We start from the raw sequence: 26,613 nt of genomic DNA, 5'->3' as shown, positions 1-26,613 counted from the left end.
ACGGGCGTTGACCAGTTTTATGCTCACTGGTGATTGGTGTAGCAAGAGTTAATTCCTGTAGGCCTGTGAATTGCTGCCAGGGTCACAGGTTACTGAAGACCTATCACAGCTACCTTCGCCTTTAAAAGATGGTGGAACCTGTTCCTCAATGCCGATTATAGCCCTAGAGAGATACCGGTCATTGTGTGTTGTGATCCATCTATTGGTGAACTGCTGAGTTGTTTTTGGTGTGCAGTGGAAATATCCTTGTTGTTTGTTTATTTCCTCCCTGTACTTTATTTCTCCCTGAGCCCAAATTATCTTTTCCCCTGTGTGTGCTTGCAGTGAGTTTGTGCTTTGGTTTTCCCTTGTCTGTTTGCTTTTGTGGTACTCATCAATCCTGTCCCAGCCCTCCCCGGGGGGTGGGGGAGAGGTATTAGACTAGGGCAAATCAGGAGTCAGACTACGCTGGCGGTCCAGGCCTCTTCACCATCTGAAATACCTCTGGTCTGAGAGCTAGTCTATGCACCCCCATTTCAAGTTACAGTGTCACCAGGCCCGGACTGACCATAGGGCAATTCTGGCAAATGCCAGATGGGCCGGTCCCTGTAGTGGTCCGGTGCCTGTAGTGGGCCGCTGTATCTGCGGTCACCGCTGCGCTCCTCAGCAGTGTGTGCACGCCGGGCACACTAGCTGCAGCAGGACCAGGAGGTGCTGTGTTGGACCTGCTGTGTGCTGTGTGCCCGGCATGCACACACTGCTGAGGAGCGCGGTGGTGCCGGTGACCGCAGCTTCCTCCTTCCTGTGCAAATGTAGTTGCGTCTTTCAGACGTAAATACATTTGAACAGTGCGCCGGGACAGGGTCTCGCCCCTGACGTGCAGCAACGTGATGAGATCAGCACCTTGCTGACGTCATCACAGTGCTGCGGGCGCCACACAGGAGACATCAGGAAGCGGTAAGCGCTCAATGGAGGAGCCGAAGATGGCAGGTTTAATGAATGGGGATGAGTGGGGAGGGGCTGAGAACACATAATGGGGAATATTTGTGAAGGAACACAGCGTTGTGACAGGCAGAAGGGGAGTACTGTATTCCGAGGGAGGGTAGGCAGGAGTGTGTAGTGATGGGGTAGTGTAATTTTTGTGTGTGGGGTGTAATGGGGGGTGTATTGTGTTGCGCCCTGGACCAGCCAGGGGCCACAGAGAACAACACCCACACACCTCACACTCCCGGTCAGGCACACCGAAGTCAGACACAAACCCTTGTTGCCTTCCTCCAGGGGCTGATGTCCACACCAGTGGGGTGGGCCAGGTGGTTGGCCCCGCCTACCGAGGAGGTCACAGTCCTGGAGGCGGGAAAAGCGGTGCAGTTTTAGTTTGAGAGTGGAAGTGAGAGGAAGTGAAGTGGTAGTGGAGCAGACTGAAGTTGGTCCGGGTGTGTGGCCCGGACGGATCAGCAAGATTGGCAGACGGTGGTGACCGTCTGCAGGAGTGGCCTATCGGAGTCTACCGTAAGGACCGTGGACGGGCGTTGGCCCGGCGGTACCGGACTGGTACACAAAGAGAAGTCAGCACCATCTGGCAGGGGCTTACGGACCCCGTTAAGGCTAGGAGTCGCCGTGAATTTGCCAAATCCGTCAGCGAAGGGAACCTCCTGGGTTTCCCAGCAGCCAAATCCCGACAGAAGGCAACAGTCCAACCGTGAGAGGAAAACACAGCCACCGCCAAGGCTACCATTCCCAGGGCTAGAGCCTGCGGGTAAAAGGGGCTCCTCCAGCCCATATCCAAGCTGGGGAGCGGGTTACCGGTGGGAACCCATTGGAACCATTTACCGTACATAGGTGCAGGGAAAGGCAGTCACCATCAACCTACCGGGAGAAACAACACTGCAGCCGTCTGTGGGACCCGTCCATCCAGCCGTGTGTTTTACCGAGAACTGTGTCCTCATCATTGGCTGAGTGAGTACCACCGTGCCGTGCGGCACAGCGCTGCCCCCGCGACCCTGCACCTCACCAGGCCCCGTAACCCGCCTGCCATCCATCCCTACCTCATCACCGGGCCCCGGGACAACCAACCCCCCTACCCACGGAGGGGAGAACTAAAACAAAGCTGCTCCCTGTCACCGCTCCCGGGATCCCCATCCAGAGCAGCGGTGGTGTCACCAACTTCACCACAACCGTGGGTGGCGTCACGGGCAATAACCAAATCCCCACAATCCAATCCCCACCCTTTTCACTCACGGGCGAGGAGCGCCGCTCGAGTCCCCGGGATCCGGCCCACCGCTCGAGCCACCACCGAGCAGCAGCAGCCGGACCCGAGCAGTGGGAGAGCGCAGCGTCCCCTCCTCCGCCCGCGACAACTTGGCGTCACGAACAGGATCCTACCGTTCTACGAACTGGTGGAAGTGCGCCTTGTGTGACCGCCGGAGCTGTCCGGCCGAAAAATTTGTGAAGCCGCCATCTTGGGCGCGAAGAATTCCCGCTCGAGCGTCTCCTCGAGTAGTGGAGGCGCAAAGGCCAAAACCCCGCCCCTGTAGAGGAGGAGCCGGAAAGAGACTAAGGGGGACGCAGATGGAGAAATGGTGGCGTCCTCGAATTGGAGCGCGGGAGTACCCGCTACCGGAGCGTCTAAGCTCTGGGGGCACCGAGGAGGGGTAGCCTTTGAAGACTGCGGCCCGGGTGAGCTCCCCGCCGGGAACGCTGCGTGGCTGGAGCGGGAGCTGGGCCGGTTCTGCTTGAAGGTGAGGGCGCAGAGCCTGCAGCAGCTGCTGGACTGGAAGGCGGAGATGTGCAGGATGGTTGCCGTAGTGGGGGCCCGTGAGCAAGGGGCCGCTGCGGCCGTGCCGCGTCGCGACCAGTCCACCCAAACCCTAGAACCATCCCTGATTGCATGGGAGCCGGGGGCCGGCACCGCAGCCGGAGGTCCAGAGAGAATGTCGCTGATGGAGGAGGGGGTTCCGACCACGCTGCCCCCGCCACCGTTCTTAACGGCCGTCAGTGGTTCTGGACTGAAATGCCTGTGGAACGAGAAACCGATGTACCGACCAGTCCCCGAGTGGGCCGACCCCCTGCGGTGGTAGCCGCTCCAAAATCAGCGGAGCCCCGTTGCAGTTGTCCCCCGTTGGGACCACAAAAGTACCGTTTGAAAAAGAATGATAAGTGAATGATTTACCGAAGAGTCACCTGATTTGCTGCTTGATTGGAACCGGTCGTTGCCGGCAACTGGTCCCCGTTGTGACCCCCTTTTTCAAATTATGCGTAGAAACTACTACGGACAAGCCCGAGAACTGGCAGGGCAATCACAAACTTGTGGCATGTAAATAATGTTGTTGTGGCTTTCACCGTTACCGCCTCCGGAGAGGCAGATTGTAGGAAGGGCCCGCAGTGGACCAGGCTGGGGCCCAGCCACCACCGGAACCGGTGGCGATCCTCTGGGGGTTTCAGGGGTTCCCCATGGACGTGGGTCCCCTGAAAAGGACAGAACCTGCTCGGGTAACTTGAGCTGGACTGAGGTCAAGGGGTGCTGCCTGTTTGCTTAGGGGCAGCATCAGGGCCAGGTTGCTTGGGTGGGAGAGAGTGGAAGCCGTAACCGTTACGCAACGTTTTAAGTAAGAGTACCTCCCGATGTGGGAAGATGTTATTTTACTTGTAATGTGTTACCGTTTTTCTATCTTTTCAGTTGTGAAAATAAAACCAGTGATGGACGGGCAGCCCGCGGACGGTCTGCATTTTACTAAGGGGGAATGTGGCGCCCTGGACCAGCAAGGGGCCACAGAGAACAACACCCACACACCCCACACTCCCGGTCAGGCACCCCGAAGTCAGACACAAACCCTTGTTGCCTTCCTCCAGGGGCTGATGTCCACACCAGGGGGGTGGGCCATGCAGTTGGCCCCGCCCACCGAGGAGTTCACAGTCCTGGAGGCGGGAAAAGCGGTGCAGTTTTAGTTTGAGAGTGGAAGTGAGAGGAAGTGAAGTGGTAGTGGAGCAGACTGAAGTTAGTCCGGGTGTGTGGCCCGGACGGATCAGCAAGGTTGGCAGACGGTGGTGACCGTCTGCAGGAGTGGCCTATCGGAGTCTACCGTAAGGACCGTGGACGGGCGGTGGCCCGGCGGTACCGGACCGGTACACAAAGAGAAGTCAGCACCATCTGGCAGGGGCTTACGGACCCCAGCAAGGCTAGGAGTCGCCGTGAATTTGTCAAATCCGTCAGCGAAGGGAACCTCCTGGGTTTCCCAGCAGCCAAGTCCCGACAGAAGGCAACAGTCCAACCGTGAGAGGGAAACACAGCCACCGCCAAGGCTACCATTCCCAGGGCCAGAGCCTGTGGGCAAAAGGGGCTCCTCCAGCCCATATCCAAGCTGGGGAGCGGGTTACCGGTGGGAACCCATTGGAACCATTTACCGTACATAGGTGCAGGGAAAGGCAGTCACCATCAACCTGCCGGGAGAAACAACACCGCAGCCGTCTGTGGGACCCGTCCATCCAGCCGTGTGTTTTACCGAGAACTGTGTCCTCATCATTGGCTGAGTGAGTACCACCGTGCCGTGCGGCACAGCGCTGCCCCCGCGACCCTGCACCTCACCAGGTCCCATAACCCGCCTGCCATCCATCCCTACCCCATCACCGGGCCCCGGGACAACCAACCCCCCTACCCACGGAGGGGAGAACTAACAACAAAGCTGCTCCCTGTCACCGCTCCCGGGATCCCCGTCCAGAGCAGCGGTGGTGTCACCAACTTCATCACAACTGTGGGTGGCGTCACGGACAATAACCAAATCCCCACAATCCAATCCCCACCCTTTTCACTCACGGGCGAGGAGCGCCGCTCGAGTCCCCGGGATCCGGCCCACCGCTTGAGCCACCACCGAGCAGCAGCAGCCGCAGCAGCCGCGGCCGGACCCGAACAGTGGGAGAGCGCAGCGTCCCCTCCTCCGCCCGCGACACATTGTATTATGTCTGGGGAGGGGGTACTGGAGGGTGCATTGTATTGTGTGTGGGAGGAGGGGTAATGGGGGTGCATTGTATTGTGTGTGTGTGTATACCGCCCCGCGCTAGGCCGCAGCCGAGCCATTCAGATCCAGGCTCGTTTGGTAGGTGGCTCAAGCGCCTCCAGACCCGGGGGTCACGTCGCTCTGAAAGGGAGTTGGCGCTACGTGTAGGGATTCGGTGGGGAAGGTTCACGGCCGAGGCCGTGGAGTTTAAAGGTGTAAGTTCGTGACGCCACCCACGGGTTGTGGTGAATGTGGACACCACCGCTGCCATTAACTAGGCTCCCGGGGACGATGTTATGCAGCCTGGTGTTGACCCCTCCGTGGGCAGGGGGTGATGATCCCGGGGCCCGGTGGTTGTGAGGTGTGGGCAAGATGGTGTGGTGCGGTGCGCGGCCCGAGGGCACTGCTGTACTCACTATGACAGATACACCGGAGTCTCTGGTAAACCAAAAAGGATGGTGGTCGGTGCCCGCAGCCGGCTGCGCTGTGCCCCTTTCTCAGGTTGGTGGTTTCCGCCTTTCTCCTGTACCTCTGTGTAGAACTTGACTGCCTATGCTTCAGCAACGGTAGTCCGCTCCCCGACTTGATGTGTGTCGGGGAACCCGTTTGCCCGCAGGCGCTGGCCCGTGGGATCTCTTTGCCTGGGCGATGGCTTTCTATCCCCCTCGGTGGGCTGTTGCCGTCTTTCGGGTCTTGGGACGGGAAAGGACCTAAGGTCCACACCTCAATCAGTGAATTCGACATGGTCCAGTGGCTTCTGGACCTCGTTCTGGGTCTGAGTACCCCTCCTGGTGCTCCGGTTTCCAGTTGGCTCCCCGGTTGGGTGCCAGCGGGCCACTACCCTGTCCCGGTCCCTTACGGTTCCACCAGCCGTGTTCCATGCACCGGTCAGTGTTGTCGCTGCAGACCTGACACCACAGGCCTGCTGCACCTGAACATCACTCCACTCACTCCTCTGAACTCCCTAACACTCACTGTTTGTTTCCTGTCTCAGGCCCTCTGGACTCCTCGGTGGGCGTGGCCAACCATCTGGCTCCGCCCCCTGATGTGACCATTGAACACAGAGAGGTGACAAGGGTTTTGTAGGTTGGCTGCTGTCACCTTATTAGTGGCTGGTGTTTGTGCAGGGGGTCTAGCTGTGACTACCTGACTAGTCCAGGGCGTCACATTCCCCCTTGGTTTAATGCAGACCGTCCGCGGGCTGCCCGACCACCACCAGTTTATTTTTGTTTCTGCAAAAAGATAAAACGGGAAAACAGGCATACAAGTATACTAAACATTGTACAATTCAAGCATGTATGGAAATCATGCCTTGCGGGAGGCACATTTTTAAACGTTGCACATAAAAACATTTTTTTTTTTTTTTTATTCAACGGGAACGGGACCAGGTCCTTCAGTCACCCACCCAAACAAACCTAGCCTTGATGCTGCCTCTAGGAAACAGGCAACACCCCTTTTCCCCAGTCCAGGAACAGGAACGGGCCCAGGTGTTGCCCAAACGGGCCGGGTAAAAAGTTCCTAACCCGGCAGTCTCTCAGAGGCCCCACGTCCAGGGACCCCTGACCCGGAGGGTTGTCACCGGTTGCTTTGGTGACGGGACCTCGGCCTCCTCTGCCGCAGGTCCTTCCTCCGGTCTGCCTTTCCGGAGGCTGTGGGATCTGAAGGGTGGTCAGGGAATTATTTACAAACCCAAAAGTTATTGGGTGGCCTGCAAGTTCACGGCCTTGTCTATGGGTTAAACGGGGTAAAATAGCAAAGTCCCAACGGGGACGGGCAGAATAGTGCCAACGGGGACAAACACTGGGGTAGTCGGGATCCGCTACCTTTTACTCCTGCTGCTCCTTGTATTCCTCCTCCAGCACGGCATCAGGACTGTATGGCGGGGGAGGGGACTGGGTGTGCCTGCAGGCACTGCTGCTCACCTGTCTCCTGACATCAAGGGCAAACTAGCCCCTCTCCCCGCAGTGTCGGGTGTAGCTGACAAGTTCTCCGGGCTCCAGGTCACGGTCCGGTTGACCCATCGGGAGGTGGGGGTAGACGTCCCGCCGAGAAACGAATATTTCGGCCTCCAGGCCCGGTTCAAAGATGAACCCCCATCCATGCTGGGGGTCAAACCAGCGGACCTGGCCCTCGTAGGTCGGGCCCCGCACTCTGTAGGTGGCACTCCGAAGATTCTCCTTCTCCCGGATTGTACGGGCCAGCACCTCGGCCTTTTGTTTCTCCCGGGCGGCTATCTCCCTGCCCAGCTGGTTCGACTGCCGCTCCCAGTACGGGGTTTTCTCCCTCTGCGCGGGGGTTGGGCCCAGCCGGTGCTCCCCTGTGCTGGCCACAACCGGCACCTTCGATACTGGGGAACCCTGCTGTGTCATGGCCTGCTGTGCTGCCTTGCAGCAACAACCCGCCGAGGCCTGGTTTTCGGGAGCGGCCAGCTTTACCTGCTGGGCGGGCTTCCGGGCCACCGCCGTCTTCATCTTGGCCGGGCGGACTGCCGGGGCCTGGATCACCGGTGGCTGCACTCCGGGAATGGGCATCTTCCACGGCAACGGGATGGGCCTTGGCCTGGTGACTGGCCTTCCACGGGCATCTTGAGTGGGCTCCGCTGCCGGTGTCAAGACATCGGGCCGAGCGGGGAAGCGGAGGCAGCCGGCGTGGGCAGTGAGGAAGGCAATATGGAAGGGAGGGGAAGACCGGGTCCCTCAGCCGCAGCAGCCGATCCCTGGGGGACATAGGGGCGTGGGTCGCGCTCCTGTGCTTCCAAAACTGCCTCCACTTCACGTACCCGCACGGCCGCAGCGATCTCCTCCATCTCGGCCGCCCACCGCTCCATAAGGAAGCGCACCTGGGCCTGCAGCCGGCAGCACATCTGCGAGGTCCGGGCTTTCACCCACGCCGCTGTTCCAGGCGCGGGCTCCAGGATCTCTGGCTTGCCGGACGGGGCGGACATATTGTTGCCTTGGGGTCCAGGAACACAATGGGTGGCAGAGTCCTGGAGTCCATGCCCTTTATCCACTCGGTCACATGGCACGGGATCTTCACCCGCCACCCCCATTGGTCTTTTCGGGGCACTCCGCTCTCTTTCTGCTCAGCTTTACTTTTTAGCTGCACCAACTTCTGCACCGCTCTGTTCCCAGGGGGCGGGGCTTCAACTCTCGCGCTCTTTTCGCGGGGAAGACGGGCCTGGCGGGAAACTTCGGATTGGATTGGAAACTTCGGATGGCGGATTTTGAAATTTTTCAACGGGTCACCGCTGACTTTTGCTTCAAGGCACACTTCCACCGGTAACTGGATGGGCTCAATCCTGTTTGTGACGCCAGAAGAGTCGATGTGTACCGCCCCGCGTCCAGCTGCAGCCGAGCCGCTCGGATCCAGGTTCGTTTGGTGGGTGGCTCGAGCGCCTCCGGACCCGGGGCTCACGTCGCTCTGAAAGGGAGTTGGCGCTACGTGTAGGGATTTCGGTGGGGAAGGTTCACGGCCGGGGCCGTGGAGTTTAAAGGTGTAAGTTCGTGACGCCACCCACGGGTTGTGGTGAATGTGGACACCACCGCTGCCGTTAACTAGGCTCCCGGGGACAATGTTATGCAGCCTGATGTTGACCCCTCCGTGGGCAGGGGGTGATGGTCCCGGGGCCCAGTGGTATTGTGTGTGGGGAGGGGTAATGGGGGAGCACTGTGTGTGTGTGTGTGTGTGTGTGTGTGTGAGGGTAATGGGGGTGCATTGTATTGTATGTGTGTGGGGAGTGGTAATGGGGGTGCATTGTAGTGTGTGTGTGTGTGTGTGTGTGTGTGTAATGGGGGTGCATTGTAGTGTGTGTGTGTGTGTGTGGGTAGGGGTAATGGGGGTGCATTGTATTGTGTGTGTGTGTGTGTGTGGGGTGGAGGGGGGGGGCGCAAAGTAATTAATCGAGGACTAATTAGTGTGATATCAGTGATATTAGTCGTGGACCTGTCCACACAGGTACAATCCCCTGTAGTGACTGCAGCGCTTGTAGAGTGATTAGGACACAGGTATGTGGCGGAACAATCCACAAATCAGGGAAGCAAAGAGCAGAAAATACATCAAGGTCTGCTGCACACTGCAAAAATGTGTCACATAGTGCCATACAGTACTCACATAGTGCCATATAGTACTCACATAGTGCCATACAGTACTCACATAATGCCATACAGTGTCACATAGTTCCATACAGTACTCACATAATGCCATACAGTACTCACATAATGCCATACAGTGTCACATAATGTCATACAGTGCTCACATAGTACCATACAGTTCTCACATAGTGCCATACAGTACTCACATAGTGTCATACAGTACTCACATAGTGCCATACAGTGTCACATAATGCCATACAGTACTCACATAGTGCCATACAGTGTCACATAGCGCCATACAGTGTGACAGAGTGATAGTGTCACATAGTGCCATACAGTGTCACATAGTGCCATACAGTACTCACATAGTGCCATACAGTACTCACATAATGCCATACAGTACTCACATATACAAGTCCAGAAATATATTACACATTCACCACGCGAAAAGTGGGCCTATGTACCCCCAAATGCCAGGGCTGAATTTTAGTCCCAGTCCGGCCCTGCGTGTCACACACTGTTTTATGCCTGTTCCTCCCTGCACACCCACACCGAAAAATTATATGAAACAATAAATAAGAATTTTCTCCACAAATTGGTGAGTGCCCCTCTTGTTTATTACTTTTATGGACATTGAATGAAAGTTTGGATCGCTCTGAGGGCAGCACCACCGCCATGTAGGATTTCCACCTGTCTTCTAAGGCTCCAAAGGCACTAAAAGGGCAGATTGTAGTGTTTGGTGCGGTTTCTTTTTCTTCGGCTTTATATACATAAGATGCCGCTTTTACCTGAAGCCTGAACTCATAACACACTCTGTATATCCACATGTGCAAGAATCATCATGATTCATCCCCAGGTTATGGCCCATCTCATGTGCGATTGTGGCACCAACGGAAGAAGCAAAAATGCTGTGATCCTGAAAAAGAAGAAGACCGGATGATTAAAGGGAACAAAGAGAAATTATTTATTCAGGTTACATAAAAAGTTTTATAAGAATTATATAAATGATGGAGTGGAAACCACTAGTCTTATTATACTGTGAACTCTGCGGTCAATAATGTTCTTCTATGGGAGTGATGATCTTATAGAAGTGTAAAATATCCATCACAAATATCCATCTTGTTTGGCTCAGGGATGGTCTTCTCAGATTTGGTGTTTTGGACAGTCAAGGTGTACTTAGGCTGTTTTCACACTTGCATTGTTTTGCATCAGTCACAATCCGACGCCTTGACGAATTACGGTATCCTGCAAAATAGTTTGCAGGAATCCGATTTTTCCCCCTAGACTTCTATTAGCGACGGATTGTGACTGATGGCCCTGCATTTCATCCGTTGTTTGACGGATCAGTCGTTTACTGACTGACCGTCAGGCGGGAGCAGTGCTGAATGTAACGGTTTTTGTGTGCAGCGGATTGTTTTTTTACTGTGAGCATGCGCACAGTAAAAAAACGTGATCTACTGTAAATTCAGTTCCAGCGGTCGGAATGATCAGCTGATCGGCCGATAGCCGCCTTTTCTGAACGATCAGCTGATTACCCAGCGGCCGCCTTTTCTGAACGATCAGCTGATCGGCCGGCTGTGAACGATCAGCTGCTGTCACGCTCCCGATGCCTCGGCACCGCGCCTTACCCGCAGATCCGGTTGCACCATCCCGGCACCGCTCCGTACCCACTGCTCCTTAACCACTGATCCAGTCCATGTGTCAACCGGTCATGGCTGCCGCTCCCGCTCGTGCTCTCCTGTGTCCTGCTCCTGGTCTTATGAGTCTGACTCTGAGTCTTAGCCACATGGTTCTGTATAGGACCGGGCCGCGCCCAGCACACCTGCAGCAGGAAATGACATGAGGCTGTGCTGGGTATATAAGACTGGCTTTTCCATGTGGACGGTGCCTGATCAACGTGTCTTGAAGCCTTGTCTTGTGAGCTAGGGGCTCAGGTCCCCTTGTGCCGTGTCCTGGACTACGGTTTGTCTTTCCTACCTGGCACCTGTACCAGTATACCGTACAGTCTTAGGAACTCCGTGACCCCAGTGACTTTGTTCTTCCCGTCCCCTGTGGGACACGGCTCCCGTCCCGGCCACGCCAGTGCTCCGGCTGCCGTGTACCCTGCCCCCCGGTGGGGTGCTCGGTCCAGCGGATCCACCTCCTGGGTCTACCAGTCCTCCCGGTCCTGACAGCTGCTCGCCCGGCAGCCGCCTTTTGTGAACGATCAGCTGATCGTTCACAGCCGACCGCTGGGCGATCAGCTGATCGTTCACAAAAGCCGGCAGCTGATCGTTCAGAAAAGGCGGCCGCTGGGTAATCAGCTGATCGTTCACAAATGCCGGCAGCCGGTAAAACAGTAAAAAGATTAAAAAAAGAACAACGGATCGTATTTTTGCAGCATCAGTCACATTAGTTGTACCACTATCTGCATTGCATCTGTTGCATCAGTCTCACAACGGATTGTGATATAAAACAATGTAGAAAAGGGGTCTTAGCATGTTGGAAATAAAATTCTGGTACCACAATTGTGAAAAAAGTGTATAAATTTTATTACAAAAACACATAAATTGTAGTCGCATGTGGTAAACCATTGAGATTAGACAAACATAGTTAAAACCAGATCTATAGCAGACAAAAGGAGGAAAAAGGGTCCCACGAAGGGAGACAGGCTGCCCCAGACAAAGAAGGGGGATGTTCCCAGATCCAAGGAAAGCACATAAGATATTCACATTAACCAATTTAAGGTATATATTCCTTGGATCAATAGGACAACAAGTACTGGTACACTAACAATGCCCACATAAAGTATGGTCTAAATCATTGTGACGCATGCAAAACAACAGAAGTGTGAAAGCAGCCTAAAGCGGGGTTTACATGCAGCGAGATCGCTAGCGTGCGTACCCACCCCCGTCGGTTGTTGGTCACGGGCAAAACGCTGCTCGTGGCGCACAACATCGCTAACACCCGTCACACATACTTCCCTTCCTAGCGACGTCGCTATGGCCGGCGAACTGCCTCCTTTCTAAGGGGGAGGTTCGTGCGGCGTCACAGCGGCGTTACTAAGCGGCCGCCCAATAGAAGCGGAGGGGCGGAGAGCAGCCGTAACATCCCGCCCACCTGCTTCCTTCCTCATTGCGTGCAGCCGCAGGTACGATGTTGTTCCTCGTTCCTGCGGTGTCACAGGTAGCGATGTGTGCTGCCGCAGGAACGACGAACAACATCGTACCTGCAACAGCAACGATAATCGGGATAGGAACGACTGGACAACGATATGTTGAGTATTTCTGATCGTTAACGGTCGTTCATGCGGTGTCACATGCAACGACGTCGCTAACAAGGCCAGATGTGCGTCACAAATTCTGTGACCCCAACGACATCTCGTTAGCGATGTCGTTGCGTGTAAAGCCCGCTTAAGACTTAGCATTTTTGGTGCTTGAACTTAGAATGAAAGTTCATATTTTAAGGTTTCTCTGACAATCAGAGGAAGGAAGATCTGCTCCAGGCTGAACATCTGAACAAAATACCTGGAGAAAGTACTTAGGAAATTCATTAGGTATTACAAAGGACAGAGGAAGTTTCAGGTGAAAAGCCTAAGGATTAATTACCTCAATTATTTGATAAGGACAAATAAATTTGGGACCCACCTTGACAGAAGGAACCTCAACCTTGATGTTTTTAAAAGAAAACCACTCCTTGTCCCCAACTCCCAAGTTAACCATATACTATTGTGTCTTGTATTAACAGATGAGGTCTGATTGTTCTGTATTTTCTTCAAGTTCATCCTGACTTCAGACCAGATAAACTTAAACCCATACACCAATTTTAAACCTTCGGAGTATTTATATTGGAGGTTGAAAAATAACCAAAATGACGAAGATACTCAAGGTAGGAGGGAATCTAGAGGGGGGAAGGTGAGGTATTTGCACTGCCAACAGTGGTGCGCTATTGGACCTCCTAATGCTGTAGTCCAAGGGGAGAGGGAATTGGCCATTCTCTCTGCCGGTTATCAAATTGTATTTACTTCTTTCAGATGCAAGTGAAATCCTGACCACCGATGCTTTCTGAGTCAGTGACATCTGCTGCATGATAAGATCACCTGATCATTGTCACATCCCCACCGGAGTGCGCTCCTGCGACTTCTGCTTCGATCACCAGAAGTATTTCCTCCGTGGGCAGTGCTGGTGATAGGGGAATCAGTGCCAGTGGCTGGTGGGTGCAGGCTCCGCCCATCCACTAAGCTGGGTTTCCCTGGGGCCTGCAGTACCACTGGCTGTCGGTGGTGTGTGTCTTCCAGCTGAAGTTACCACCCTTCAGTCACAGCCATTGGGAAAACACCACACCCTTCTTATCCCGCCTCCTGTCTGCTAGTTGCGAGATATAGTTTTGTAGTACTGCTTGTCTCTGGGTCACACCCTGCTCTGTATATTGATTCCTGTGCTTTGACCCCTGCCTGGTCTCTGACGACTCTCCTGACTGCCGTTTTTGTACCTCACTGCCATCTCCGGTTTTGACCTTAACCCGATTCCTGACTACACTCTTGTCTGCCGATTTTGTCCCTTTTCTGTATCTCCTGGTTTGACCCTGCCTGACGACTACTCTTCTTGGGATTGCAGCCTTCCACAGGTAGCGATATCCAGGGCCCTGAGGTAATTCAAAGTCCCTACAGTATATAGGGGTTAAAGGGTTTCAGGGTTCTCAGGATCCTACTTAGTAAGCGGCTTGCCTCTAGCCTGTTCGTGATAGCCATCCTGAGACTGTGGTTCCAAGCAGACGTTACAATCATTTTGCTGATATCCCACCTGCACCGCAAAGGAGTACGTGCTCCCCCTATACTGACAAAAATGTAAGCGCTACCATGGAGCTAAAGATGCAAAGGAGTTTGAGGATATGGGGATAATGGAGGGAGAAAAGTGTGAGCTCAACAGTTTGTGTGAGAGAAATGTTTGGGGGACACAGTTTGGAGGGGAAAAAAGTGTGAGGGGATACTGTATGAGTGAGGGGGGGAGTGTGAGCAGACCAAGTACAGGGAGGTGAAGAGTATGAAGAGTGTGAGGAGATAGTATAGGGGTTGTATGAGGGGAGAGTGTAGGGGAGAAATGTGTGAGGTGACAGTATGCAGAGGAAACTGTGAGGGGACAGTATGGGGGGGAATAGTGTGAGGAGACAGTATGGGGGAAAAAGTGTTATGTGACGGCATGGAGGAGTGTGAGATGACAGTATGGGTGAGATAAGTATGAGAGGGCACTATATAAAGACTGGGTTCTGTAAGAGAGCAATGTAAAGATGCAACAGTGTTGGGGTATAGTATGAGGGCATAGCAATCAAGAGACAGTATGCAGAGGGAGAAGTATAGGGAGTGGGCACAGTATAGAGACTGGGTAGAATAGAGGGTGTGAGGAGACAGTATGAAGAGGGGGCACAGTATGGAAAGTGGGCAGCGTGGTGGGGGCACTTAAGATAGGAACAGTGTATCGGTTATAGCAAATCAAGGTGCACAGTAAGATGGTTATAGCTAATAAGGGTTGTCAGCGGTTGTTATAATTCATAAGGTCAGCGTGGAGACAATATTAGGCCATGTACCATATGGACATTGTGGGGGACACATTTTGTAAAGGAGTACAGGGGCATAACATAGGGCAGATATTGTTCTTTAGGATCATTATAATCACACTGATATTTTTCAGGGAACAGTGTCAGTACGAGTATGTCTTGGAGAAGATCGGCTGTGGATGTGAAATGTCATCAAGGTGTCTCGACCAGATGAAAAAGAAAAAAAAAAGAGAATGACTTCAATCAGAGAAGATATCATCTGCATGGTCTGCAGTCTAATGATGGCTGTTAACAACTTTGTGTATCTCTTTAGCATTGTTAAAGAAAACCTGATGTGTAAAAAACACTATTAAGACTCTGACTTTCACTCAGTGCAGTGACTGAAGCTTGCTGGCAGAGCCTCTATGACTGAAAATCCAAAGGCTGTCAGGAAAAATAAAGTTAATTCCAGGGGTGGGATTCAAATTTTTAACAACAGGTTCTCTGTAAACCACGCCCATTTGGAAACCACGCCCATTCTGTATCCACACCCATTTTGTTGGCCACACCCATTTTCACGCACTTTCCTCAAACAAAAAATACAAGTAATTTAAAGTATAATCTCTTTCCCCTTCTTCCCCTCCTCTACAGTCACTCTTCTGTCCAGCACCAGTTGTTCCCGTCACACATATTGTATTAAACAGTTTTTCTACAGTTTTTAAAAATTATTACTAAAGGAGCCTGCTAAAATTGGAACGGACGACCTTCCCCGTACAGATCTCATCCCGTGTGGCTCCTTTCCCCTGCAGATCCCATCCCATGTGGTCTCTTGCCCCCTGCAGATCCCATAGCTTTATGGCCTCTTTCCCCCTGCAGATCCCATCCCATTATGGCCCCTTTCCCCCTGCAGATCCCATCCCATTATGGCCCCTTTCCCCCTGCAGATCCCATCCCATTATGGCCCCTTTCCCCCTGCAGATCCCATCCCATTATGGCCCCTTTCCCCCTGCAGATCCCATCCCATTATGGCCCCTTTCCCCCTGCAGATCCCATCCCATTATGGCCCCTTTCCCCCTGCAGATCCCATCCCATTATGGCCCCTTTCCCCCTGCAGATCCCATCCCATTATGGCCCCTTTCCCCCTGCAGATCCCATCGTTTCCCCCTGCAGATCCCATCCCATTATGGCCCCTTTCCCCCTGCAGATCCCATCCCATTATGGCCCCTTTCCCCCTGCAGATCCCATCCCATTATGGCCCCTTTCCCCCTGCAGATCCCATCCCATTATGGCCCCTTTCCCCCTGCAGATCCCATCCTTTCCCCCTGCAGATCCCATCCCAATATGGCCCCTTTCCCCCTGCAGATCCCATCCTATTATGGCCCCTTTCCCCCTGCAGATCCCATCCCATTATGGCCCCTTTCCCCCTGCAGATCCCATCCCATTATGGCCCCTTTCCCCCTGCAGATCCCATCCCATTATGGCCCCTTTCCCCCTGCAGATCCCATCCCATTATGGCCCCTTTCCCCCTGCAGATCCCATCCCATTATGGCCCCTTTCCCCCTGCAGATCCCATCCCATTATGGCCCCTTTCCCCCTGCAGATCCCATCCCATAATGGCCCCTTTCCCTCTGCAGATCCCATCTCATTAGGGCCCCTTTCTCCCTACAGATACCATCCTATTATGGCCTCTTTCCCCAGCAGATCTCATCCCATGTGCTTCTTTTCCCCTGCAGATCCTGTCCCATATGGCTCCTTTTCCCATATAGCTGCCATCTTATGTGGCCTCTCCCCATATTGCCACATATAGCCCCCGTCTTATATGGCCTCCTCTCCCCATATAGCCACATATAGCCCCCGTCTTATATGGCCTCCTCTCCCCATATAGCCACATATAGCTCCCATCTTATATGGCCTCCTCTCCCCATATAGCCACATATAGCCCCCGTCTTATATAGCCTCCTCTCCCTATATAGCTGCCATGTTATGTGGCTCCTCTCCCTGCATCTTCGGCTCACTGAGCGCTTACCTGCTCCAAGCAGTGGCGGCCTCTCCTGTGTCTTCCGTCCTCCACAGCTCTCTCTGCACACTGACGCTGACAGACGGCAGCAGGAGGAGCTACCTTCTCACACTGCCGTGACCTCTCTGCAGCGTCAGCGTGTCGCTGTACGCCGGGTCAGGGAGCAGACACTGCCAGACAGGCTCCACTGAACCCGGAAGTGCAGCGCGAAGGTACGGGGATTCATTTGTGTTAGAGTCTTAAAGAGACACTAACACAAATGAATACAGGGAGGAACCGGATCGCTGGAGCTGTTTCTTGCTGGTTCGGGGAACCGGCTGCTATTTTAACAACCGTTTCTCCCGAACCGGACAAAACCGGCTGAATCCCACCCCTGGTTAATGCCTCCTGGTAGCCAGTCTTTTGGTGCTGCAGCAATGTGACTTTAGAATGCTATTAACCTGTTTAGTAGCTGCAAATCAGGCGCCAAATCTGCTGAGCCGGACATCCAAATATTTCAAAGCAAGTACACAAAAACTCACAATGTAACGAGCAACCCGAATACCACACTAAATTAAGAGACCACTGCAAAATTTTCAGTTTTTCTGATTTTTCTCTTTATAGATATATTTTTCAGTAAACTGTAAATAGTTGTTTTATTTTATAAACTACTATTTTCAGAAAATAAATACAAAATGTGGTCTCCCACCGTATTTTGATCCCCAGTCAGGTAAAGCCAGGCAGCTGGGGGCTGGGATTCTACGCAGCCCACAGCCGCCCCTGGAAATGGCGCATTGTTTCTAAACGCCATTTCCATGCGCTTTACCCGGCTCATCCAGCGGCCCTGGTGCCGGTTGGCATGCTGGGTAATAAAGGGGTTAATACCAGCTTTGTATTCTCAGATGGTACTAAGCTCAAAATTCATGGTGTCACACCAAATTAGACGTGGCCACCATGAATTTCTAGTAAACAGTGAAAAAAAAAAAACAACACAGAGAATTTTTTTTTATTAGAAATAAAACAAAAAAAAATTTAGAGACACCATCTTTATCATAAAAAAATCCTTAGTCCAACATAGTCCAAAGGGACAGCAATGTCAGCTCTGCTTCATCACTCTGTCCAGAGTGTCTATACACAGTTAGAGGCAGAGAGCATTATCAGCTCTGCTACATCGCTCTGTACAGAGCGTGAAGCGGGCTGACACTGACGGTATGACTCGTGCAGTCTTGCATTGGCATCACCCCGCACGGCCTGACAATCTCCGGACAGGAGTGTCTCATCTGCATGGTAATATATGCAGCTGACCCTCTCCTGTGGGGATATTGTGCGCCGTGATGCGACACTCGCACAGTGACAGTCAAAGTTCAGTTAAAAGGACCTTCGATGACGTCATAGTCATGTGATCAGTCTGTAAGCCAATGTCTGTACAACATTCACACCAGACTGGTCACATGGCTACGACATCATTGAAGGTCCTGTAAGTCAGTGCTGGTTACCAGCGACACAGCACTGATCGGACGCAGAAGCGGCCGGGAGACAGAGTCTGCAGGACGCATTGCGGGACCTGTAAGTATAATGACAATGTTTTTTATTAACAACATTCTTTATTTACAGCCCCCACCCCACCCCCGCCCCATTCCATAACTGTAAAGCCCAAGATTGGTGATCGGACGCAAGATCGTGTTATCTGTTCTGTCCCCACTTAAAGGCGATGGAAGGTGCGTAGTTGTGAGAGGTTGTGAGAATCTTACCTTCGTTTTTCCTATAGGTGGGGCAGACAGGACCAGAGCGCTCCAGAGTGAAACATGCACATGCTGAGATGAAACAATGGTGGTTTATTTTCTCCAAAAGTTAGGACATGCAGAGTGCAGTAATCCAAGTACTTGGCATTGTAATTCTCCAGTGATGCTTGCCTCTGAAGCTACTACGTGGTCAGAAGACTTTGCTCCTAGTAGCTCCAATCGAATAAGGGATGTTGTTCTCACAAACTCTGCTTTGGAATGAACATACCAGGATGTGATGCAAGAGGGTCATCAGACACTCCCATGGGCTGTACAAAAGAAACAGAGGAGCCGAAAGGTCTGACCAGTAGATGGCAGCAGAGACAAGCATGAAAAACATTAAATAACAGTGTTAACTAAGACAAATAGAAACAGCACGCTCCCCGTCTGAAATTCACTTTGGGGATTTCACTATTAAGTCCATAATACAACCTGAAAGGAAAGGCATGTTAAATGCAAAAACAAGCTCAACTGAGTCCAAAACAAGAAGGATGGCTCAAAGTTCAGGTCCGGTAGCGTTCATCCTGTAGGGACGCTCTCTATGGGCAAAAGCAGAACAAGTTCGTGGATTGGCCTTGCAAAGGTCTTCGTCTCACCTTTCCTGATGACCTTTAGCTCCACCTTCCGAACATTGCCGTCCTGACTAGGCAGTATCCTAGTAATTAGTCCCATAGGCCAGTCAGTCCTTTCTGTGGTCTGATCTTTCATGAGGACTAGGTCTCCTTCCTTGAGGTTCGGCTTGGGATGTCGCCACTTCTTTCTTCCTTAAAGAATGGTGAGGTATTCCTTCCTCCATCGGTTCCAGAAGTAGTCAGCCAAGTATTGAACCCGTTTCCAGTGTTTTTGATAAGTGTTCGCGTGGGTGAACTCTCCGCTGGGCATTACCGCGTTGTCAGTTTTTTGGGTAATGAGAATAGTAGGAGTTAATATGGTTGGTGTTTCTGGATCCATGGTCACCGGCACAAGGGGTCTTGAATTGATAATAGCTGAGACTTCAGCTAAAAGAGTGACTAGAGTCTCATGTGTGAGTCTTGAGGAATTGACGTCCATTAGCATGGAGTTCAAGATGTTGCGTGAAATCCCGATCATCCTCTTCCAGGAGCCTCCCATGTGAGAACTGTGAGGGGGATTGAAGATCCAGGTGCAACCTTTCTCTGCCAGCTGATCTTGGATAGGTTTGGTGTCGATGTTCAGTTCTCTACATGCACCGACGAAGTTGCTTCCACGGTCAGACCTCAGCTGTTTCACTGGTCCTCTGATGGCAAGGAACCTTCTCAAGGCGTTGATTAGGCTGGAGGTATCCATGGACTCTAACACCTCAATGTGAACGGCTCGAACACTCATGCAGGTGAATAACACACCCCACCGCTTGCTGTTTGCTTGGCCTCCGCGAGTTCTGCGTGTGGACACCATCCATGGTCCGAAAACGTCTAGGCCCACGTAGGTGAAAGGTGGCTCTGTAGAAAGTCTGTCTGTAGGCAAGTCAGCCATTTGCTGGTACAGTTGTTTTACTCTCGCTTTACGACAGTGCACACAATCGTGTAGTATTTGTGCTACACGTCTCTTCATTCCAATAATCCAGAGGCCTGCAGACCGTAAAGCACATTCTGTAATTTGCCTGCCTTGGTGTTCAGTCTTTTCATGGTGGTGTCGGATCAGCAAGACTATAACATGGTGTTTGTTGGGAATGATGAGAGGATTTTATTCTGCAACTCCAAGATGAGCCTGATTTAAACGACCACCAACTCTCAGTAAGCCGAAACTGTCGATGACTGGGTTTAAATTGGCGAGAGGACTTCTTAATGGAATCTGCTGTTTGTTGTATAAACACTTCCATTCTATGGCGAATTCACTCTGTTGGAGTTGGCGTATTATGAGGGACTCGCTGTAGGAGATGTCCTCAGCAGAAAGGGGTTTGTGGCAGACATGCCAGCGACGACAGTCTTTGTTTTTAAGGTCCGTATGATAGCATCTGGCGATGTGCACTAACCTAGCGACAGTCCTGACGAGCCTCATCCAGCTGGAGAAACGTTCAAAACGTTGACAACAGAAGTTGGAAGTTTTTTCTGCACTGGTGGCCAGGGTATTGACTTCAGCTCGGACATCTGGATCGTTGTCTGGATCTAGGATGCTGAAGGCTTCCTGGACACCTTCTTCTGACTGTCTCAGCAGGAACTCTGGACCTGTAAGCCAAGAAGAGTTAGCAAAAGAACTTATAGACGTAGGTCTAGTTGCGTGATCTGCTGGATTCAGTTCGGCTGGTACAGGTTCTGCTAGGTTGTTGCAGACTTCCTTGTCCATAAAGGCGACGCTGTGTTCTCTCATTGCAAGCTTGCTGTTCATAGAACGCTGAAGAGAGTTAAATCTGGTCTGAGCTTGAGGTCAGTTGTTTGGGAGTCTTACCCTGGTAGATTGGAAGGGTAATGGAGAGACCCAATGGTTGGTTTTGTCTTTAGAAAACTCACAGTCCATTATTCCGATGAATTCTCTGTCCTCTACTGACAAGGCTACTTTATCGTCGTCCTTGGTTGTGTGAAAGACTGATCTTCCCAAGTTGTCGATATGCAGAGAAGAAGCGATGTCAGGTAGCTGTATTGTGTCTGGAGACTTCTCTTTCACTTCATAGTGATGAGGACATGGCTTTAAGCAGGTTGTGCGCCCATCTCCATGCACATAAGTCTTGAAGGAATCAATTTCTGATCGATCAACGCACACATTTCCTATGACTACCCATCCCAAGTCCAGTCTCTGGGCGTATGGTGCATAGTCAGGCCCATTACACTGCTGTCGCACCTTGTGTACCCTTAGATTGTCTCTGCCGAGCAGGAGTAGAATCTCTGCGTTATTGTCCAGACGTGGGATAACACTAGCGAGGTGTCTTAGGTGTGGTTGATAAAATGCAGCTTCTGGGGTAGGAATTTAATTCCTGTGGCTGGGTATTTGGTCACATTCAACGAGCGTTGGTAGAGGTATTTCAGTCTTCCCATTGATAGGAGAAGCAATGAATCCCTGGGCTCTTCTTCCGCTAGTCTCTATGCGTCCCGAGCAGGTGTTCAAGGTGTAGGGTTCTGATGGTTCATTAATTCCGAAGGCTTCAAAGAATTTGGTTCCTGCTAGGGACCGGTTGCTTTGGTCGTCTATAATGGCATACACCTTCATTGCCTTTTCTGGATGTCCCTCGGGATAAACCTTGATGAGGCATATTCGGGCACAACATTGCTGTGTTTGGCCCTCTCCACATACCTCTGAGCATGAGCAGGAGACGGCTGTGGTGGTGTCAGTCTGATTCTTGGACTCCCCGCCATGACTTGGAGTGGGAGTGATAGTGACTGCAGCCGGTGTGTCTCTAGCTAGCTGGGTTGGGTGCATGGCTGAAACGTGTTTTTCACTATGACACTCCTCACACTTGACGATGGATTTACAGTCCTTGGCCATGTGCTCAAGTGATGCGCAGCATTTGAAACAGATCCCAAGCTCTGTGAGGAATTTCTTGCACTCCTGTAGGGTTTTGGATCTAAACCCTCTGCACTTGTTCAGTGAATGCGTTTTTTTATGGATGGGACATTCTTGATTGAAAGACTTATCTCGTGATGTGATGGTGTTCTGTTTATCTGTGCGTGCTGCAGGTGATGGTAGCTCAGTCTTCCTAACACTCACAGTGTTCTTAATGTCTCTGCGTTTGTGTATGGCACCTTCATACCTTGATGATGATGTTGTAGCTGCCGAAGTGTTGAACTCTAGGAAGTCAAGGCTGGGGTCGTTCCTCATCTGGGCCTGCTCGTCGATGAACTTGCAGAACTGAATAAATGGGGGAAAGGTGACTTCATGCATTCTTTTGTACCTTGAGACTGATGTTGCCCATTTCTCCTGCAGACTGTATGGCAGCTTCACCACGATTGGGTTCACTCCATGGGCTGTATCCAGGTAGCACAGCCCAGACAGACGAGGATCTCTTTTGGCGAGCTCCAGCTCCATGAGCAGATCACTTAGGTCTTGAAGCTTGTGGACTTCTTTAAGGTTGATCTTTGGGATGTCCTGCAGTCTCTTGAATAGGGCTTTCTCTATTGCTTCTGCGCTGCCAAAGGTGCATTCCAGTCTCTGCCATGCAGCAGCGAGACCTGCTTCTGCTTGTCCCACATAGACGGTTCTGAGGCTCTTGATACGGTTTGTAGAGCCTGGGCCCAACCACTTGATCAGGAGGTCGAGCTCCTGTTCTGCAGTGAAGTTGAGATTGGCGATGGCTGCCTTGAAAGTTGCTTTCCAGGCCCTGTAGCTCTCCGCACGATCATCAAATTTCGTGAGACTAGTGTTGATTAGCTCTCTGCTCACCATGAACCTGGCAAACTCAGACATATCTGATTTCTCACCACTCGTTGCCACGACGACTCGTGATGCCCCTGGGGCGTATGGGCTGCCTGGCGTGAATGGATGAGATGTTCCCGGGTAAAATGACGTTGCTGCAGGGTTGAGCTGTGGTTTAGCCTCTGTAGATTCTGATGACCGCTGCTTGAGCTGAGGAAGTGGGTCAGGAAACACTTGGTTGCCATCTTGCCGTGGTGACTGTGTTTGAGAGGGCACCTCTTGGTGACTGTTATTAATTTGCTCGGGTGCTTAAGGTGGCACTGGCACTGGTAGAGGTAAGTTGGAGGTTTCGGTGTTGTCGGCTTGGACGGTACTGCAAACCGGGGTTGCTACAGGTAACTGATTCAGTACATAGTCTCTTGTGCGATCAACTGGATTGTCTGCTTCCAGTGGTGGCGAGTGAGCTGGATCAGGACCTTGGATCAATGCTTGCTCAAGTAGTCTCACTTTAGCTAGCGCAACTTCCTCTTCCATCTGTGACCGAAGAATCTTTATCCGAGCCTCCGCTTCTGCCCTTTTGGCTTCCGCTTTAGCAGCTTCTGCTTTTGCAAGGGTTTCTGCTTTAGCGGCTTCTGCTTTTGCAAGGGCTTCTGCTTCTGTCCTTTTGGCTTCTTCCTCTACTTCTCTTTCTGTGAAGGAAAGTCTCACCTTGGATTCCTCTGCTCTTATGCGGGCCTCTAGTATCCTGTCGCTCAGGGCTGAGCTTCTTGAGGATGATGACCCGGATGACCGAGAGGAACGTCTAGATGAGGTTGATCGGTGTGATCTGGTTTCTTGCTGGTGAGAGATACGGTGTTCGGCCTTGTCTATGGCATCTTGCACCTTGGCATCTCTTTCCTTGTCTACCTCTTCTGCCTTGCTCAGGTCTGAAAGAGCTTCATCAATTTTAGAGTCTTTTAGAAAGGTAATGTACCTTGTTGACAGTATCTTGTATCTTTCATGAACTGTGTTCAGCCGTTCCAGAGCGGCTTGTAAGCATGCGGCATCACCTGATGAGGATTCAAGTCTTGACATGTAATAGGTGACTCGTTCCCACTGTTCTTCCAGGTGTTCACATGACTCATCTTTCATAGTGTGATAGTTTTCAGTGACTTTTATCGTGGGTTTGGAAGAGCGCTTCGGTCGGACAACTTGGTCTGCTGAAAGCGTGGGCTCTGCCTCCTGGGCTTCATAATGGACAGTATCAGATTGTATTTGCTCTGTTTCAGCAGTGGGGAACTGTCCAAGGTCTTTTTCGGCGATTTAAGGTGTACTGTCTCTTTAAGAAACTTGACTTTTCAATAGGGGTCCAAAAATCGTTGGGCAGCTCTGCAAGGACTCCCTAATGAGATTCCCAAGGTGTCTTTAGCAAAACTTGGGGTTCGCAGTGCAGCGATGTGCAGTAATGAGGTATAATGTACTGCAAGTCTATAGAAGTGGTATGGCTAGAGGGAAACAGCAGGTACATAAACTGTCCCTTTACAATGCAAGCAGAGGTGACACAGTACGTGGCAGATGGGAGAGCTTCCCCTTAGGCTTGTCCAGGCATGCACTGTGCAGGCAGACTAGTGCACAAGGCTTGTTGCTAGGCAGATTACATGGGAAGTTACAGGGCTCTTAGGGATCTGTAGCCGGGGTATTGAGCTCTTAAGTAGTCTTCTGACTGTTCTGTCCCCACTTAAAGGCGATGGAAGGTGCGTAGTTGTGAGAATCTTACCTTCGTTTTTCCTATAGGTGGGGCAGACAGGACCAGAGCTCTCCAGAGTGCACATGCTGAGATGAAACAATGGTGGTTTATTTTCTCCAAAGGGTAGAACATGCAGAGTGCAGTAATCCAAGTACTTGGCATTGTAATTCTCCAGTGATGCTTGCCTCTAAAGCTACTACGTGGTCAGAAGACTTTGCTCCTAGTAGCTCCAATCCAATAAGGGATGTTGTTCTCACAAACTCTGGTTTGGAATGAACATACCAGGATGTGATGCAAGAGGGTCATCAGACACTCCCATGGGCTGGACAAAAGAAACAGAGGAGCCGAAAGGTCTGACCAGTAGATGACAGCAGAGACAAGCATGAAAAACATTAAATAACAGTTTTAACTAAGACAAATAGAAACTGCACATTATCTCAATCCCGATCTTTACAAAAGGATCGGGCGGGGCTCCCGGGGAAGATCGCCCATCACTACTCATCTTCTCTGATATGGACCAAATTAACCAAGTTATAAGCTCCCCTGAGATCAAGTTTGGTGAACCAATGGGCTCCCAACAGCTGGTTATTAAGATCAGGGATAATTGGTAGTTGATAATGATTCCTTAAAATCATTGTGGTAAGTTTATGGTAGTCAATACGTGGTCTTAAACTACCATCTTTTTAACCAATAAAAAGAAACCTGAGCCTACTTGTGACTTGAATGGTCTGATGAGCCCTTTTTGCAGACTCTGTTATATAATATTTCATTACCTGATGATCTGTACCCAAAAGATTATATGTTTTAACTTTTGGAAGGTCGGAGTTTGGTACCAGACCAATGGGACAATTAAACTGATTCTGATGAGTGGTGCTCTGGTCTCCTGCAGAGCTTGTTCTGGGCCTCGTATTTTACTCCAGTGAATTTGTTCTTCCCATTCTAAAGCCTGCTTTACACGGGACGACCGATCATGCGATTTCACGATCGATCGTACCCGCCCCCGTCGTTTGTGCATCACGGGCAAATCGCTGCTCGTGTCGCACAAAGTCGTGAAGCCCCCGTCACACGTACTTACCTGCTGAGCGACCTCGCTGTGGGCAGCGAACGTCCACTTCCTGAATGGGGAGGGACGTTCGGCGTCACAGCGACGTCCCACAGCCGTCGGCCAATAGAAGCGGAGGGATGGAGATGAGCGGGATGTAAACATCCCGCCCACCTCCTTCCTTCCGCATAACCGGCAGGAGCCGTGGGACGCAGGTAAGCAGAGTTCATCGCTCCTGTGGTGTCACACGGAGCGACGTGTGCTGCCACGGGACCGATGAACAACCGGCACAAGTAAAAATAAACGATATTATGAAACTGAGTGACGAGTACACGACTCACGATTTGTGAGCGATACTGCGTCGCTCAGAGGTTTCACACGAGACGACGTTGTGTATGATGCCAGATGTGCGTCACAAAAACTGTGACCCCAACGATGCATCACACGATCCGTCGTCTCATGTAAAGCACCCTTAAGTCCTGTGTGGTGTGGTGGGAGTTGTCAGTTCTTTGAAGCCTCGTTCCGTGGTATGGCTTGCTTTATCCGGGAGCCAGTGATAGTTCCTGTTCTGCAGTGCATGTCTCTGGTTTCCGAATGTGACTGACCTGATCTTGTCCCGCTTCCTAGTTCCTCATTCCCTGTCCCTTCTCCTCCCCTACTGTGTCTTGACTTCCTGCCTCCCTGATCTTTGGCTTGTTCCTGACCCCCGGCTCCACTCTCTCCCAGGTACCTGACTTGCCGTTTTGGCTACCGACCTCGACTTGTATTCTGACCTGGCTCTGCTCTTTTCTTGTCATTTTATGTGACTTCCTAGTTTACTGACTCTCAGCTTGCACACTGACTTCGGCTTCTCTCTCTCTCTTACTGAAGTGATCTTCGGGCTCCTGACCCGTGGCTTGTTCAACTTCCCCACAGATCTTCTCCAGCGATATTAAGGAAATGAACGACGTGTCAACGATCACCGTTTTAGAACGATTTTGCGATTGTTGATCGTCGCTCATTAGTGTTACACGCTGCGATGTCGCTACCGGCGCCAGATATGCGTCACTAACGACGTGACCCTGAAGATATATCGGTAGCGATGTCGCAGCGTGTAAAGTACCCCTAAATGTAGGGTAACAAGCATGGACTTCTCCTTAAGGCCACTTTACACGCAGCGACATCGCTAAAGCGATGTCGTTGGGGTCACGGAAT

General features: G+C 51.7%; 1 protein-coding gene across 2 annotated transcripts in view; it reads right to left on the bottom strand.

Annotated features, from left to right (window-relative positions):
- Positions 1-26,613, bottom strand: part of LOC142301898 (disintegrin and metalloproteinase domain-containing protein 28-like) — a 179,805-nt gene that overhangs the window by 96,955 nt on the left and 56,237 nt on the right. For both annotated transcript variants that reach the window (XM_075342937.1, XM_075342939.1), the window contains exon 12: positions 9,850-9,977. In XM_075342937.1, the coding sequence (XP_075199052.1) occupies positions 9,850-9,977 (128 nt within the window). The remainder of the gene's footprint in view (positions 1-9,849; positions 9,978-26,613) is intronic.

The sequence above is a fragment of the Anomaloglossus baeobatrachus genome, chromosome 4 (genome assembly GCF_048569485.1).
Source record: "Anomaloglossus baeobatrachus isolate aAnoBae1 chromosome 4, aAnoBae1.hap1, whole genome shotgun sequence".
Taxonomy (NCBI): domain Eukaryota; kingdom Metazoa; phylum Chordata; class Amphibia; order Anura; family Aromobatidae; genus Anomaloglossus; species Anomaloglossus baeobatrachus.
The sequence above is the reverse complement of the archived record's forward strand: the minus strand, read 5'-3'. Positions and strand labels throughout refer to the sequence as shown.